Genomic DNA, 18,165 nt, shown 5'->3' with positions numbered 1-18,165 from the left:
ACTGATTAACATTGGAAAGTCAGATATACATAGAGGAGGAGAGACAGAAAGGAAGGTCCTCCATCTGATGATTCACTCCCCAAGTGACCGCAACGGCCGGTGCTGCGTTGATCTGAAACCAGGAGCCAGGAACCTCCTCCAGGTCTCCCCACACAGGTGCAAGGTTCCAAGGCTTTGGGCTGTCCTTGACTGCTTTCCTAGGCCACAAGCAGGGAGCTGGATGGGAAGTGGGGCTGCTGGGATTAGAACCGGCGCCCATATGGGATCCCAGCATGTTCAAGGTAAGGACCTTAGCCGCTAGGCCATGGTGCCAGGCCCTTCATTACTTTCTGAAAGGCAGGAAGGCACACAGATAGATACACATACACCCTTCCACTTGCTGGTTCTTTCCCTCAAATAACTCTATCATCCACGGCTGGACAGGCTGAAGCCAGAAGTCTCGATCTCCATCTGGGTCACTCACATGGCTGACAAGGAACCCAGTGCTTGAGCCACCACCCGCTGCCTGCCGAGATGCACATGATCGGGAAGCTGTACTCAGGAGCAGAGGCGCTGGGACTCAGACACTCTGACAGTGGACGCAGGCATTCCAAGTGCAACTTAAGCTGCAGCACCCCTCACTCACCCCCTCAGCTTATCTTTTAATTCTAGTTCTCCATGAACTTAGAGAAGTAACCTTGCATAGTACATAAAAATTATACATACAATACAGTAAATGTACACTTCTGTTAGGAATCAAATATTCAGAGATGCTATGCATTCATTTATTAATTCACCAACAGAAGCAAAGACCTGTTGTTCTTAAAAAGCTTTTTTTTTTTCTTAATCCCCAAAAACAGAATACAGGACTGCAGCATTAAGTTAACCCAATCTCTGTATCACAGACTATTCTGACAACAAACTTGCCATGACCTAGCTATCTATGAAAACCAAAATTGAAACATGGCCAATGACAAGGTTATCCAAAATAAATTAAGGGCTGCCCCTCTAGGGAGTCTGACCTTCTAATTGAAAATAAAATCTTTTTGACTTTCTCCTGAACATAAAGCAGTGGTCTGAGATTAGAACACTGGGGAATCTCCAGTACTACACAGCTGTTGTGCTATTGTACAAATTACTCAAAGCCGACTTTGTGGTCAGAGAGGAAAAAAATGGTGAGTTTTCTTGGTGTTTGTTTCATTGTTTCAGATGAAGCTTTTATTATTATTATTATTCATTCACTTGCTTCTCTTGCTAATAAGAACCCTGTGGCCATAAACAGCATCACCCCACTCCTTACTTAGTTCTACAACCGTGGGAGATACACCAAGAGAAGGAAGAAAAGGAAAACCGTACTTATTCCTTGGTATGTTTTCCATCTATTCCACAAGGGTTTTTTTGTTTTGTTTTAGAATCCCAAACTGGTTTGTGACTCTTTTGGAAAAAACAAAAAAGCATATTCCACACTAAATAATCTTTTTAATTAAAGCCAAACAGGTACATTAGAGCTCACAGTTTAATCTCACTAAAGTAAAAAATCCATTTCTAGCCTGTGCATAAGGGAACAGAAATGAAGGCAGTTCCACTCCGTCGTGATGGTAACTGGTCCCATGCAAGCAGCTGGGCCAGGACTATGAGTTGGGAATCTTCAGGGGCGAGGCTAGACTGAGGAGACGGAAGGTGGCAAAGAATCAGAGACCAGCTGCTTGAGTCTCTTCTCCATCAGCTGAAGTCTCTGATTGCCATCGTTCATTGGGAGATCCTTTCACCAGGATCACACTCAGGAGCTGGGTCACTGGGCACAGCTGCCCTTCCCTGTCCTCAGGACTGACCTCCCCCGAGAACTGTGCTCATGTGAGAGCCTGCCCACCCCTGAACTCAAGTTCTAGTTGCAAGAATTTGGGGCAGCACAAAATAAAATGAAAAAAAAAAATTTAGGTTACAGCGACAGGGTGTTGCTGAGCGGTGGTGGGGTGGGGGACAATTCCAAGCAGTAAGAACTGGCCAGCAACATGGCCGGCCCACTCATGCTAAGAACGAACAGAAAAGAAAGCCAGGAAAGCTCAAGCAAGGGGGCAATGGGGAAAGAGCCATGTGCCAATAATAGATGGCTTCAGCAAACTCTGCCTCTCGCATAGAGAACTATCTACTCCTAGACAATTCTTGGCCCCTCAGAACTCTAACAAACCCACATATATTTGGCTCCTAACTATATTGTCATCAGGTTGGGTTTTTTTTTGTTTTGTTTATTAAATAACATGGGAACCAGGGCAGTGGGTGGGCCTGGTGGGGGTTAATGTGGGTCGTCCCAATTAGGCTGCAGCTCCCACTGGCCAAGTGTGTGGTGGGTGGGATCGGGCTGAGCTGCAACACCCATTGGTTTGCATAGAGGACAGGTCTGGAGACAGAAGTGACCCAGCAACTGCAACCACCAGCATGTGCATAAGCTGATTGGGGCGACGGACTGTGCCAGACCCTGTACTGGCATGCACAAACAAGAATCAGGTCTGGGATCACCTCAGAAGAAGTTTCTTTGGGGATCCCTCCAATTGAACTGCTGATCTCAGAACCCCAACTATGAAGAGAAGTGCAGGTTCCATGGTCTAATCATGGAGTGCAAGTGTCAAAACGGAGCCTCCTCAGAGGCTCAGTCAGAGCAGTGGACAGCATATCCAGGTGCACATGCAGGATATGACAGTCCATTGGAACCTGCAGAGGACATCGGGCACCACAACAAAGGACGGAGGACAGAATAAACCAATCAACTATCGCAGCCATGTGGTGGCAGTGAAAATCTGGGCAAACAGAGAACTCTAAGGTGGACCATGTCAGCCAGTGGATTCTGGAGAAATTTCATTGTGTTTGGAATGGTAAGATTGGCAGAAATTCAAAACTGCTGAACTATCAAAACCACTTGAGCAGTACCCTCGGAGCATGCCCCGAGTCGGGGACCCTGGAATGGGTGGGAGGTTGGGTGTGGCTTCTCCTTTTATTTCCCTCCTTACCCCAGATACAGAAAAAAAAATGTGGAAACAATGGTCCTACCCAATTTCCTGTAGCCCTTGACCCTTTGTGCCCTAATAAACTATGTAAAGATTATCAAAATAATAATTTAAAAAAAGAAAAAAATAGTATACTGGGCAAGCATTGTGGTGCAGCAAGTTGTTACTTGAGACACCAGCACCCCATACTGGAATGATGGCTTTAGTCCCAGGTACTCTGCTTCCAATCCAGCTCCTTACTCCTGTGCCTGGTAAGCAGCAGATGGTACAAGCAGTTGAGACCCTGACACCCACGTAAGAGATCCAGATGGAGTTTCGAACTTTGGTCTGGCTGGCTCACGTTATGTGACCACTTAGGGGATAGGGGGGACGGTGGTAGTGAACTAACAGATGGAAGATCTTTCTCTCCCTATCTATCTGGCCCCTCTACCCCATCACACTACCTTTCAAGTAGACTTGTAAAAAATGGTATGTTGTATCTTCTGTTTAGGAAGCTCTTAAGACAATGGACTGTCCGCACTATTCATTTGGGCTCAACTGCATTTCCCTTCACATTGATCCATTCATTAAGGTAACTTTCACTCCCAATTAAACTATCCATTCAAGAGTGATTTACAAAGGTAGCCTCCACTAAGCTATCCAATACTACTAAGTACATGGCAAAAATTCAATTCTGCCTTTAAAGCCAGAGATGATATGGAAACAGAGTGTCCATAGTATAATAACAAAATAATTACAGATTATTCGATTTTTAATTTTTTATTTTATTTTTTTTTTATTTTATTAGACTTTTGTATAAAGTTTGTCACCTGCCTCTACCAACCTTCAAAACATCAGAGAATAGTGACATGAACAATAAAATATTTTGGAAGTTTCCAACATGAATAGATTTTCATTTTTCAATGAGTTTAAAACAATTTTCAGAAATTAAATACTGGCACCACGGGGGGGGGGGGGCATGATTATGACTCCATTTAGAGTGACGATCGTGGAGGGAACTGGGAACTGAATGGGCAGTTTTTCTCCATAGGACTGGATCAAGGTGGGACAGAAGGAGAAGGGTACTGACTGAGTACTCCGCCCTGGCCACCACAATGGTCATTCCCTAGGTGCTACAACTTAACCTTCATAGCAATATCATTTTCACACATAAAGGAACCACAGCTCAGGGAAGCAAAACAACTTTTCCTAGTTCACATAGGTGGCACTAATTGGATATAAATAACATCTTTTTCCACTTTTCTTACCTTTTCCATTATGTAAATGCCAAATCCTTTATAGAACCCATTTCAAATATTGTCATGCAAACACTATCCAAACCAAAAACAAACAAGAACTGTTACCACAAGAAGAAACCCAGCAATGAAGCAGCATTCTGCTATCTGGGAAGGACTCGGGGAGAGTTAACCTGAGTTAAACAGGAATCACTGACCAGGCACTGACCAGGCACTTTGCCCACATAATTTCAACCCCTAACCCGAAGGTGATCATGTGCATTTATGGAAATGGAGGCTTACAGAAGCCTGAAATCACAAGTCTAACGGCAGCAAAGTGAAGCTGAGACCTCAATGTGGTCGGCCCATCTCCAAGCCTCTGTCCTCCCCGCTGCTCCCTGACGCAGGCAGGATCTCTCCTCTCTGCCTCCCATAAATGCTACAAACCAAAGCTCCATGAACACTGCCCTACTCAGAGATCAACCAATAAGGATATAGTAGCTGAATGGTGCTTGCTCCCCACAGGAAATAAAATTACCATCTCAATCAAGAGATTTAACAATCAGGAAGAGGCTGGCAATGTATATTTTTCTCTTTTTTATTATTCTTATTGGAATGTCAGATATACAGAGAGGAGGAGAGACAGAGAGGAAAAATCTTCCATCCGATGATCCACTCCCTAAGTGGCTGCAACGGCCAGAGCCAAGCCAAAGTGAAGACAGGAGCCAGGAGCCTCTTCCAGGTCTCTCACACAAGTGCAGGGGCCCAAGGCTTTGGGCCGTCCTCAACTGTTTTCTCAGGCCACAAGCAGGGAGCTGGATGGGAAGTGGGGCAATAAAAATACATAAATCTTAAAAAAAAAAAAAAGAACTGGAGGCCATATTGGATCCCAGTGCATGCAAAGCGAGGACTTTCGCCACTAGACTATCGCGCTGGGCCCAATGTATATTTTTCAATACTATTACTCCCTAACCCACTTAAGAATAAAGATGATGTAGTCAGAGGTCACATTTATGGGGCCTGTTCACAGGCAATCCATTCTAGAGGGATAGGGGCACCATCAATGGCAGAGTTCCCCTATTAGGTGGGCAATGATGCAATGGCCCAGTTCAGTCCAGCACAGCAGTGGATGCCAGAGAACCATTGTTCACTGGGGCCGTTCTTTGATGTGGGATGTAATTTTCTGAGCTGGCTCACACAGGTGAGAACGCCAAAGAACCCTCCACACCATTACTACCACCAATAGGGATAATCCAAGATGCAGATCATTTACATGTAGAGTATTAAACAAACCTATTTCCATCTGCACCAGATTCTCCACCTTTGTCTCAAAGTTAGGCAAAAAGCCAAAGCTCATTTCTGTAAGGTCAAGGCAGATCCCTTTGGAACCTGTATGAAGCAAGCCAGTAGCGGCGTCTAAGTGCTTGGTTCCACCCACATCTGGCTGTCTTTGGAAGCTAAATGCAGCAGAAAGTTCCAGGGTCAAAAAATGACCCTGAGCAAAAATAGTCTTGGAAATCTGTCACAGAGTAGGAAAGGAAGCGAGGTGGCAGGGTGATTCACTCCAAACGGCAGCGCCCAATCCCAAATTCCCATTTTTGTCCCACTATGAAGCCAATGTGCAAAACAGGCACAGAGCAAACTGTCCTTTTCCAAAAGCTTTCAAAGAAGGTTGCCAAGGAATTTCACATGGAAGCCAAGGAGATTTAGTGTGCCATTCACCTCTCCTAAAAATCTCACTAGAGTTACTCCCAATTCAGTACCAGTGGTATCTTCACATTTGCTTCAAGACCACCCAGGGTATCCCTGGGCTTTTCCCTGGCAAGCCAGAGAGACCCTTTGTCCCACTGGATTTTCCAAATGACCAAAATCCCCCAGAGGATAATCGCAGAGGCACCATGATGAGTATGTCTGCCTGCTGGCTGCTTTTCTACCAACTCAGTCCCCTCCCTCCCAACATACAGATAAGCCTGTCTTAGAATAAATACAACTTTGAGAAGAGTGTACATTTAAAGAAGGATGTCATTGGTTGAAGAACAATCAGCCAACATTTGACTGTTCAGTTTGTTGCCAGATGCAATGAGCCTGCAAGTGCCTAGTTCAATCGCTGACAGAAAATACAAGAGGACTAAAGGCAGGTTTGCTTTGCACACACTCACTTTCGAAACCCTGCACCGAATGTGACATTCCTAACCCACGTGGTTTTTCTTAAATGTGGTGGCCCTCAACCGTAATGAATTTTTGAGGAGGACCTGGCCCTGCCTCTGAACAGGTCATCTGTCTGCGATTTCACAGAGTGAAGGAAGCAGCGCAGGCTTTCGTCCTTGGTTATGACTAAGTCACTCTGTGTCCTGGGGGCACAGGTGGGAGAACCATCCACCCTGCTCTTGAGGCTTGGGGAAGAGGGATGAGTAAGAGCTGCTTGGGGAGGATGAAACTCCAGGGAGCAAGGAGCAAGACCAGACCAGGCTACACAACAGGGGACGCCCTCACAGCCAAGCATCCTCCTGCCCCAAATGTCCACAGTGCTGTGGTTAAGAAACCCTGCTCCAAGCAAAGGTTAAAGCTGCATTAGGTTAAAGGAGAGATGCTCTAAGCCACTTTGGTGCACACAAAGCTTCAGGTTGTCTGCTTTCGCAGAGAACAGAAATATGAGATAAAGAGCAGAGCAAAAAATAGATTTCTAAGAAGCTGAGATACAAGGTTGAGCAGACACCTTATTCTCAAAACAGGGAAAAGCAACAGATAAAGTTGGGTAGACTGGACCGGTGGAAGCCTCACATACTTAAATGCCCTACAGAATGAAAAACCCATCTCCTGGCATGTGTTCCTGGGCTTTGGTCCACTCCCAAGCAGCTGGGGACTTTTCCTGCCCCATGGATAGCTGAGTGAGGAGACAGGCACAGAGATAGGACGACATGTGCCATGCAGCTTGCCCAGGCAGGACGGGCAGTTAGCTTGGGTTTAAAGAGGAATCAGGGCTCCAAGTCCAACAAGGAAGTGGCTACAAAGGAAGCCAAACACAGGGATGGTGTGGTCACAGCTTCAAGCAGTCATTAGAGTGATGGCAGGAAGTGCCTGTACTGGAGTCTCACGCCTGGGCAGACCCTCGATGGCAGGAATGAGGAAGCGCTTACCACCAGCACCGCCACCAGCAAGGAAAACAGACCACATGTCCTCCAGGGAGAGACTTCTGAGAGAGAAGAGAGTTCTAGCAAGAATTACAAAGTGAAATTCACATCCAGAGAAGCAAACACTAAAACACATCACCCGCCTAACAATCTTGTCCATCAAGGCCTGAAGTCACAGACAGATGAGTTTGTAAAAACAGTAATGGTACGGGAATATGATGTTGATTGTAGCCGATGCCTAAAATTCAAGCTTCAGCTCAGTAGCAAAGTAAGATAATTTCCAATGGACAACACCACAAAAGCCTTCAAGCAAGGTACTGGAGGGCCCGGCGGCGTGGCCTAGCGGCTAAAGTCCTCGCCTTGAAAGCCCCGGGATCCCATATGGGCGCTGGTTCTAGTCCCGGCTGCTCCACTTCCCATCCAGCTCCCTGCTTGTGGCCTGGGAAAGCAGTTGAGGACGGCCCAATGCATTGGGACACTGCACCCGCGTGGGAGACCCAGAAGAGGTTCCAGGTTCCCGGCTTCGGATCGGCGCGCATCGGCCCGTTGCGGCTCACTTGGGGAGTGAATCATCGGATGGAAGATCTTCCTCTCTGTCTCTCCTCCTCTGTGTATATCTGACTGTAATAAAATGAATAAATCTTTAAAAAAAAAAAAAAAGAAAGGTACTGGAATGTTAATTTTTTCCCCTCTTTACAAAAACATGCTGTTATAAAGGAAAGTACAAGGCCCAGCTTTATACCAGGTGTTGCTGTTGAGAAAGTTAAAACCAAGTTCCCAGGACACAGGCCCCTCAAGCAACCACAGCCCTATCATGTTTAACTCTAAGTTGCAGATCCTAAAGGAAGGATGGCGGCCTGATGGTGGAGCCGGAGGGAAAGTGGGAGGTAAGACATTCAGACTGGGGAATGACAGCAGCAGTCACAGGGGTGAGGAGGGCAGGAGTGACCACATCTTTAATTTTTTTTTTTTTATTGGAAAGGCAGATTTCCAATAGAGAAAAGGAGAGACATTGTGCAGTATGTATCTCTGCATCCAGACCAAAGATGGACTCCCAGTGAAACTGCTGACTATATCATAACAGTAGGATGCTGGACTCCCTGACACTGTCTATTCCTACAATGTTGGGAAACACTTCAATAGTGGAATAATGGACTTATGACTCTTCATGAAGTCTGTAACACTGGAGGGGAAATCAGTAAAGGGAGGGGGAGAGGGTTTGGGGAGGGGGCGGGAAATTCCAGAATCTATTGAACTGTACCATAAAATAACAATTCTTCAAAAATTCAATAACAAATCAAACAGTGTGCTGAAAATACAAAACAAAATGGGCCCAGCATGGTAGCCTATAGCTAAAATCCTCACCTTGCACACACTGGGATCCCATATAGGCACCACTTCTAGTCCCAGCAGGATTAGACCCAGAGGCTCTTCAGTCCTGGCTTTGGATCGGTGCAGCTCCAGCCATTGTGACCACTTGGGGAGTGAATCATCAGACAGAAGATCTTCCTCTCTGTCTCTCCTCCTCTCTGTATATCTGACTTTCCAATAAAAATAAATAAATTTTAAAAAAAGAAATACAAAAAAATTATTTTTATTGGAAAGGCACATTTACAGAGAGAAGGAGTGACAGATCTTCCATCCACTGGTTCACTCCCTAACTAGCCGCAAAGGCTAGGGTTGAGCTGATCCAAAACCAGGAGATTCTTTGCGTCTCCCACACAGGTGCAGGGTCCCAAGGCTTTGGGCCGTCCTCTTCTGCTTTCCCAGGCCACAAGCAGGGAGGTGGATGGGAAGTGGAGCAGCTGGACAAGAACTGGCGTCCGTATGGGATTCGGCACATACAAGGTGAGGATTTAGGCACTAAGCCATTGCGCCAAGCCCCAGGTGTATCTTGAAAACTTTTGTGGTATTGTCCATTTAGAATATACATCCAATGTGCCCCAACCACCAACATTCCGGAGAGGAAAACACTTCAACATCACACCACTGCGCCTGGATCTCCAGTAGTGACCCTGTGCTCACATCCTACAACATGGAACAGATACCCACAGGACACAGCAACCGAAGCTCATCGAGTGAAGCACTAAAGCAGTCTCGAGGGATGCCAGGCTGATATGACACAGCTGTGAGAGACACAGCTGCTTTCTCCCTGGGTTGGAAGGTAAAAATGCCATCCTCGGCTAAGACTGTCCAGCTTCAGGGAAGCAATCACTGCAACACACAAGCAAATCAAGACTAGCCACTGCTCTGCACGATGACAATAGCTGCTAGTTTCCAGAGCTGTCCAGTGGTCACAGAGATGAGACAGAGACACATCTGGACATCCCGACTCTCAGCTGCTCTCACGCTGGATGCAAAGGCAGACGTAGGAACCTGGATGCTTGTAAAGGTCTTGCTAATGAGAGCTGATGAGTCCTGCCCTGCCAAACACAGCTCATTCACTGTCACCCAGAGTAACACTATCTACCTGGAATGTTCTCTGCCCACATCTCCATCAAGACAAATACTATTCATCCTTGGGACTGACTCAGTTCCAGTCCTCCCCTCCTCCACACGCATTTCCTTATAAGCCAAAGGCATCTCTCCTGCTCCAGAACTTCCAGAACAATTAGTCTTTACAATTACTTGGTGAGTAACCACCTGAGCACTAGAAGGCTCTTCTCTGTTGCCTTCCTGAACAAGTCTCTGAGTCAACGGCCACATTCCCCTTTCCCCCGTCTTCGTCAGCAGGCCACTTCTTAGAGAGGCAGAGAGCACAGCTCTGCACAACGCTCCATCTTCCTGAGAGCCTAACACAAAGTTATCATCAGCTGGTGGTAACATTCTCAGCACAGAAAAGTTAGACACTGCTTAGCAACCTAGGAGTCAGACCTCACTTAGACACTGCCACCAATGAATATGAAAGCAATAATAAAGAAAAGTCATCCTAAAGTGCCCCCCCAAGTTTTTAATAAGCCATATGAGTTTTAACTGCTGCAAAGGAGCACTTCTGCAAACTATTGTGGCCCAGTTAAACCACAAGTCTTCATTTTCAATTCCCAAATTCTGCAAAGTTCTGGCTAATGTCATCTATCTGCTGCAGGTGGCTGTGGATGTTAAAATGAATGAATGAGTCCATATTCAACTGTTACAATACTGTCTTGTATGCAGTCTGTCTTCAGCAAATGTACCTCAACTGTGAAAAGCTGACGTGACCGTAAACACAGCAGCTTCTTTCCTGGAAGGAGGGTGGTGGAATCTCTCAAGTAACATGCAGCCAGTGTTAGCCTAAGAAATAATCATTAAGTTCACTCCTTTGCTTTATGTGCACTTAGGAAGATATTACGTCAAACAAAATTGACAATATGCATTTGCCTGGTTTCATCTTTGAAGTTACATATGTCAGGTATCGAAACTTTCAGAATAAATCCAATTCTAAGACCAGACTGAGGCACAGAGAGGTTTAAGTAACTTGCCCAAGGATCATAGCAAGAAAGCAGTCAATTCAAAACTGAGATCTCAACAGGTTGATTCTTAAGCACCATGGCAGTAGGTATTGGTTACAGCTGATACAGATATCATTTTGATTAATTTGGGATTAGGAGTCATTGCTGTAAAAATTGGGGATCTAAACTTCCATCACAGAAGTGACACACTATCGTAGTTCACTGTGTATAAATAAATCTGCCTACAGTTGGCCCTTCAGATCCATTCATGGTCTGTATCCTTGATGTCAACCAACCACAGACTGAAAATAGTTAAGAGGAGGGGGGAGAAGGTCTTCTCTTGTTATGTTGTATTTAAGTAGTATTGACAATTATGTGTGTGTCATCCACATTGTATGAGGTATGACAGGCAATCTAGAGATGATTTAAAGTCTAGAGGAGAGTTGTTTTTTTTTTTTTTTAAGATTTATTTTTATTTGAAAAGTTTGATATGGTACCATGCTGGCCCCGGAGAGTTGGGTTTTAAGTTCTCGCTTAAATGTCTGCAACTCCTATCCGAGCATCAGTTTGAGTCCTGATGATGTGTTCCCAATGCAGCTTCCGCCCAACGTGCCTGGGAAGACAATGGATAATGGACTCTGTTCCTGGGAGATCCAAGTGGATGTCCTGTTTCCTGGCTTCAGCCTGGCCCAACCAGCTGCTGTGAATATTTGGGGAGTAAACTAACTGGGAGAAGATCTGTCACTCTCTCCTCCTCTCTGTCACTCTGCCTTCCAAACAAATAAAGACATCTTAAAATAAAAATAAACAGGAGGGTGTGCACAAGTTATATGCAAACACAGCCGTCCCCATTCTCATCCAGAATTTTGCTGATCTACAAGAACAGACTGTACAGTATAATAAAAAATGAGAAAGAAGCCACATTCACCTTTGGCTCCAGTATAGTGTTATAACTGATTCTTATTACTGTCAACTTACTTGCATACTTTATAAATCAAACTTTATCACAGGTATGCACAGGAGCAAACACAAGCTATATGGTTGCTTAGCACCTAGCACTGCACACATCCACTGGGGGTCTTGGGATCTATTCCTCACAATGAGGGACCTGAAGTATCCTGGATCATTTCACATAAGCCACTTTGCCAAGCATGGCTTTTGGCTTGAGGGTGCCTGAGGGTCCTAGGGCAAGTCCTTCACTTCTCCATGGATACGGACTGGGATTCTTCCACCTTCTCCTAAGAACCACTACCATGCACTTTGAGGCAAGCTATACTTGGAACACCTCGAGTCACAGGAGGCAAGCATGGACAGAAATTCCAGAGGACCCCATAGTTTCTCAGACAAGGAACAGACCCAGCAGTGGGATGGCTTCTGGCAGGCCAGGGCTGCCCACTGACCGGCCCCCTGCTCCAGGCTCTGGGCCCCAAGGAAGCCTGCTCAGGAATGATGAAGGCTCCCTGTGGTTTGCAATTTCCATGATTAAACCAGATTTTAAAACACCCAAATTAGGGTTGACAGGAGTAACCAATACTGAGAAATGGAGTTAGTCAAACATCCAAACCTGGATTATGATTTCACTTTATAAGCTTACAGAGTGATGCTTAGCTATAAACTTGACAAGAAATAAGACCAGCACTTCCAGGAAAATGCATTCTCTCTCTCTCACACACACACACACCCCAAAACTTGGCTATTTTAAAACTCCATTTACTGTAACTTTAAAAAAAAAAATTAAAATGTCAAACCGCTCTAAAGCTCTGCTTGCATATTCCAGTATCCAGAGCAAAACCATTACAACCAGAGGACTACAGCAAGCGCATTCGGGGGTGTTTGTGTGTCTGCACTCTGGGATGTCAGTAACACAAGGGCTCCATCTATAAACTCCTTGAAAAAAAGAAAAAACCGAAACCATGAACGCCTTGTCAAATTCAGACAGTTTATCTTGGCACTGGCGAAAGCAAGCAGTCTCTTCGATGTCTGGAAACGCGTCTAATGACGTTTAGGGAGTAACTAAAAAACAGCCAGCGTCCCGGAACCCGCAGCCCGGGGATCACTCCACAGTATCCTGAACGACCCGATGGAAGCACGCCAGGAAAATACAAGAAAACGCAGACAAGAAGCAAGCGTTTGCTCCCCAACAACCCTCGGGCCTTGCTGAGGCTTTCGGGGTGGCCACCGCGCCTCGCCCTCCAGTTTTGACTTTCCATGAGCTCACCGGCCCCGCCCACACCCCTCACCTGGCGCGCCGCAGGCGGGGGGCGGCCCGGGGCGCCTCCTCGGGGGCTCCTCACGGCCCCGGGGCCGGCAACACCCAGGGGTGTCCGCTCTCTGAGCCTGGCGGCACCCCCGACCCCCAGCTCGGCACGCCCCTGGCCACCTCTCCCGGCCCGGCGCGACCCATCCACTCGGGGCACCCCACCACCGCTGACACCCCGAAAGTGGCCGCACTGCCCGCGCGCGCGCGTTCGCTCCGCCCTCACCTGAGCCTGAGGTTGGCCATGAACTCGGGCATGGAGACGGTGTCCATCAGCACGAAGTCCGCCTTGCCGAACTCGAGGCTCTCCTGCTCCGCCATGGCGCCGGCTCACGGGCTCAGGTGGGCGCGGGCGGGCTCAGGTGGGCGCGCTCGGCTCCCGCAGCTCCTGGGCGCACGGGCGCACGGGCGCAGCCGGCGCTTTCCGTTCGTCCCGCCGCACGGCTGCCGGGTGCTGTGGGGGCCAGGACCCGAGTCGGAGACGGCGGCGGCTGGTCCCGCCTCGGGCCTCGGGCTCTCCCGGCCCCGCCCCGGCCCGGCCCGGCCCGGCCCCGCAGGCTCCGCCCGCCGCGGCCCGTCGAGGAGCCCGCCCTGCCCGGCGCGCGGCCCGGGCCGCCTCCCGCCGCCTCCTCACCTGGGCCGCGCGCACGCGCGAGGCGCACGGCGGGGTTGCGCGCCGGGCAGGGCGGCGGGAGGCGGCGCCCCCTGGCGACGGACGGCGGAACGCCAGGGTGCGGCCGGGATCCGCCCGGTGCGTGGCCGACACGCACCAAGTCAAAAAATAAAAAAGGGGGTTGGTGAAGCTTCTGCGAGCGTCATTCCTTGTGATTCTGCCCCTCTGCCCTCAATCCCAGTCTGACTCCTCGGCTCAGACCCTACCCATCCCTGAAGCGGGGACTCGAGCACAGCCTGAGACATAATAGTAGCTTGGCTAGCCTGGTGGCACTGGATGTGCGCAGTTCCAGGCACCTGGCGACGAAGTGGAGAAGCTGCCATTGTGTGCGGTTTCTAAGCCCCATCGCCCAGCCTCATGGCTCATTCTTGCACCCTCTAGCCATGCGTTCCGTCTCCACTCACGTGAGCCTGCCAACACATGTGTCCTCAGGCTTTTACTATCTGTGTGATTCATCTCTGCCGGGTCTTTGGGGTTTTCCTTTCTTTTTTTTTTTTCATTTTTTAAAAACTATTTGTGGACTTTCTTTGAAAGGCAGAGAAAGCGCCTGCAAGGTGGATATCCCTAAATGTCCACTACCGTGAGGGATGGGCCAGAAAGAAGCCGCAGGATCTGGGAACTCAGCTATCCCACCCATATGGATGGCAGAACTCAAGTGGTTGAGCCACCCCTGCTGGGGTGCTCATCAGCTGGGATCAAAGGAGATCTGGGACCTGAACCCAGGAACTCCAGAATGGGATGCAGGTGTTGCAAGCACCAAATGCCCACACCTATTTCTTGAGCCCGAGATCATTTCTCATACTTTTTTATATTTCCCTTGCACCTGCCAAGTTACTATGTTACTTGGAACACATAAAATAAAACCATCAGGGGTAACAAAGTAGGTTAAGCTGCTGCCTGCGGGGCTGGCATCCCATAGGAACACCAGATCCAGTTCCAGTTCCTGCTGCTGTGCTCAGGATCCAGTTGTCTGCTCACGTGCCTGGAAAGGCACAGGGCTAGGGCCCCGGTGCTTGAGCCCGACACCCACGTGGAAGACCTGGATAAAGCCCTTAGACTCATTGTTGTTGTCTGGGTCAGGAACCAGCAGATGAAAGACCACCTCTCCCTCCCTCTCTGTGACTCTGACATTTTTCAAACCAAATAAATCTCCAGAAGTTTCAAGCAGTCCCCAGTTTTTAGATGCATCATCTGACTCTGGAAAATTCTTTTAGAATACAGAATGCATTTTTCCAGGGAGGTTATACTATAAATGGCTTGTTAAGGTAACCACACCTCTTCAGTCCTGGGTTTCCAATAGGACCATCTTCTATTGCGAAATCTGCAGGGAAATCTAGAGGCCTCCAAGGACCTGGCTGGGCTTCAGCCCCACAGCTGAATCTGAGATGCTGCTGCCAGCCTGGAACTTCTGCTGCCAGCAGCCCACACTTGCCAGGAGAAAGGAAGGCAGCCTGGTGGCCTTCAAGGCAGCACCCCTGCTGGCAGGAAGCTACCCTACCCACCCCCAACCTGGCAGGGGCAGAGCTGCTGGCAGCTGGGTGGCTATTCGCTGCTGTCCTTTGTGAGGCACCTGTCTGCATCTCAGTGTGAGGGCTCTGGGCTGGCCACTCTGAGGCAGAACTGGGCCCTTTGGTGTAGCATGTGGCTGTATTCCTGAAAGAGTAATTCAAGTTGAGCTTCACTTTTTTGAATGTATTTTAGATGTCAGTTATTTTTTTTACCAGATTTTGGAGTATCTGCATATACATAATGTGAGGGATGAGACCAATTCTAAACACAGCGTTCATGTATTTTCCCAGGTGCCTTATACACTCAGGCTGAAGGTAAATTGATATGGCATTGTTAGTGGGCCTGTGTTCTATGAGGTTCGTATGGAATTTTTGCTTGTAGTATCTCTCCCTCTTCTCCCAATCTCCTTCCAGTGAGTTTTTTAAAAATCGATAGTAAGGGGCCAGTGCATTGGCACAGCCAGCTAATCTTCTGTCCCACGGCACTGGCATTTCATACGGGTGCCAGTTCATGTCCTTGCGGCTCCACTTTTTTTAAAGATTAATTTATTGATTTATTTTATTTTATTTTTATTACAAAGTCAGATATACTGAGAGGAGGAGAGATAGAGAGAAAGTGGAGCTGCCGGGATTAGAACCAGCAACCATATGGGATCAAGGCGAGGACCTTAGCCACTAGGCCACGCTGCTGAGCCCCAATTTATTGATTTTTAAATTGGAAAGTCAGAACTACAGAGAAGGAAACAGAGAGAAGGATCCTCCATCCACTGGTTTACTCCCTAAGTGGGCGCAACCGGCTAGAGCTACGCTAATCCGAAGCCAGGAGCCAGGTGCTTCCTCTGGGTCTTCCACATGGCTGCAGGGTCCCAAGGTCTTGGGCTGTCCTTGATTGCTTTCTCAGGCCACAGGCAGGGAGCTGGATGGGAAGTGGAGCAGCTGGGATTAGAACCGGCGCCCATATGGGATCCTGATACATACAAGTCGAGGACTTTAGCTACTAGGCTACCACGCTGGGCCTGGCTGCTCCACTTCTGATGCAGCTCTCTGATGATGTGCCTGGGAGAGCAGCTGAAGATGGCCCAAGACCTTAGGACCCTGCACCTGTGTGGGAGACCTGGAAAAAGCTCCTGGCTCTCAGTTTTGGACCAGCTCAGCTCAGGCCCACACAGCCATTTGGGGAGTGAACCAGATCTATCTCCCTCAACCCAGGAACTCTACCTTTCAAATACACGAATCTTGGTGGAGGGGGAATAGTTGCATTAAAATTAAAAATAAGGGAAAAGAAAGTTAAATGTCTGCTTTAGTTGTCAGATACACTCACATGCCCGGCAGAGAGCCCCTGTTCACCGCCACCCTGTGCCCTGCGTCCCATGTTCATGGTCTTGACAATTCTGCTCATTCCTTGGTTTTCAAGTTCAACATCTCTCCTTCCAGGGAGGTTTCCAGGGTTTCTCAAGTCAGAGCTGCCTCTCTCTCCTCTGGGCCCCACAGTACGCTGGAAGTGTCATCTGCCACAGCACCGGATGCACGCCAGCCTACTGTCCATCTCTCTCATTAGGGCCTAGGGGCTGGGAGCCAGGGCTGATGTCTTGCCGGATGTCACTGTGGCACTTCAGAGCCCAGTGCCAAGGGCTCGCCTGCTGTAGGAACGTGGACCGGCCTGCGGATCTGTGGGCCACGCTCCTGAGGCTGCACACCCCCTGCCCCTGCACGGAGCATTTCTGCATACGTGAAGAACTGCCCGTTGTGCAGCGCTGCCCTCACTCTTATCTTTCTCCCCTGAAAGCAGGTCTTGGGGCTGTGTTTCTGCCCCGCTGGGGCCAGACCACACACTGTTTACACTGCGCAGACTCCTCTGTGGCAACCAGTTGCTGTCGAGGGTCTGTTCAGGATTACCTGTGACAGTCAGCTCTGAAGGTTTCACAACAAGCATTAGCTCCCATCCTGCTTTCCCATGATGCTTCTGGGCTGCCCCAGCCTCCTTTCCTCTTCCTGAACCAGGGGCTGTGCATTCAAGGAGCATGACTCTCGCAGCCAGAGGGGGCGGGAGAGGCAGGAAAGCCTGCACAAACAGTCACACAGCGTACTCAAAGGGCAGCGCCTTGAGTTTATTTTATGAGCCCAAACTGCCAGAGAGCAGAAGGAGAAAGGCACGGTTATGTGGCAAAATAACTTCATTATGTGTTCACAGCTGTACAGGAATGACTTGGGACTCTGTCTTAGAAAACATCCAAAACATACTTCCCTTCTTTGATGCATAAGCCTGCATTGGGACTAAGAATGACATACCCAAGACAGTATATATGTGTGGGATGTGTCTGTGGCACTGTGGCTTATGCTGCACACATCCTGTTTTGAAGCACTGGTTCAAATCCCTTCTCCTCTGCTTCCCACCATGCTTCCTACTGATGTTTCTAAGAACACAGCAGATGATGACCCAAGAACCTGGGCCGCTACCACCCACGTGGAGGACCTGGCTAGGGGGTTCCAGGCGCCTGGCTTCGCCTGGCCCAGCCCCAGTTGCTGCAGACATTTGGGTGGTGAAACAGCAGAATCAAGCACTCTCTCTCATTCTGTCACTCTGCTTTTCAAATATTTTAAAAATAATACCATTATAGATTGTGGCTTCTGAAGTCTAAATTTTAAAAATTAAACCAGAGCTTCCAATGCTGCTTGGTGACTTGTTGGAGTGCATGCAAGCCTCCTCCTTCTCCCCAAGCCCCCCACCTGGCATGCCATGGACATTCCACAGGACAAAGGAAGGGGAGTTTCCACAGCAGGGGTTAGTGCTGTGAGCAACCGTGAAAGCCCAGAAAGTGAAACATATTTTGTTTTCTTGCCTCCAGCTTTAAAGGACAGAGTGCCAGCCAGCCAGCCAGTTGCTAAAGATTTAGCTCTTAGTTTTAAGGATTTCTTAAGGCCAGTGCTGTAGTGCAGTGGGTTAAGCCGCCACTGTGATTCAGGCTTCCTGTA

The 18,165-nt window shown here is 48.4% G+C and overlaps 1 protein-coding gene across 1 annotated transcript in view; it reads right to left on the bottom strand.

Moving 5' to 3' along the window:
* The window catches only part of MYO1D (myosin ID), a 310,619-nt gene extending 297,066 nt beyond the window's left edge, over window positions 1-13,553 (bottom strand). Inside the window, exon 1 of the mRNA XM_004593874.3 lies at window positions 13,238-13,553. Within this exon, the coding sequence (XP_004593931.2) occupies window positions 13,238-13,332 (95 nt within the window). The 5' untranslated portion in view covers window positions 13,333-13,553. The remainder of the gene's footprint in view (window positions 1-13,237) is intronic.
* Between the last annotated feature and the right edge of the window lie 4,612 nt (window positions 13,554-18,165).

The sequence above is a fragment of the Ochotona princeps genome, chromosome 17 (assembly GCF_030435755.1).
Source record: "Ochotona princeps isolate mOchPri1 chromosome 17, mOchPri1.hap1, whole genome shotgun sequence".
Lineage (NCBI taxonomy): Eukaryota > Metazoa > Chordata > Mammalia > Lagomorpha > Ochotonidae > Ochotona > Ochotona princeps.
The sequence above is the reverse complement of the archived record's forward strand: the minus strand, read 5'-3'. Positions and strand labels throughout refer to the sequence as shown.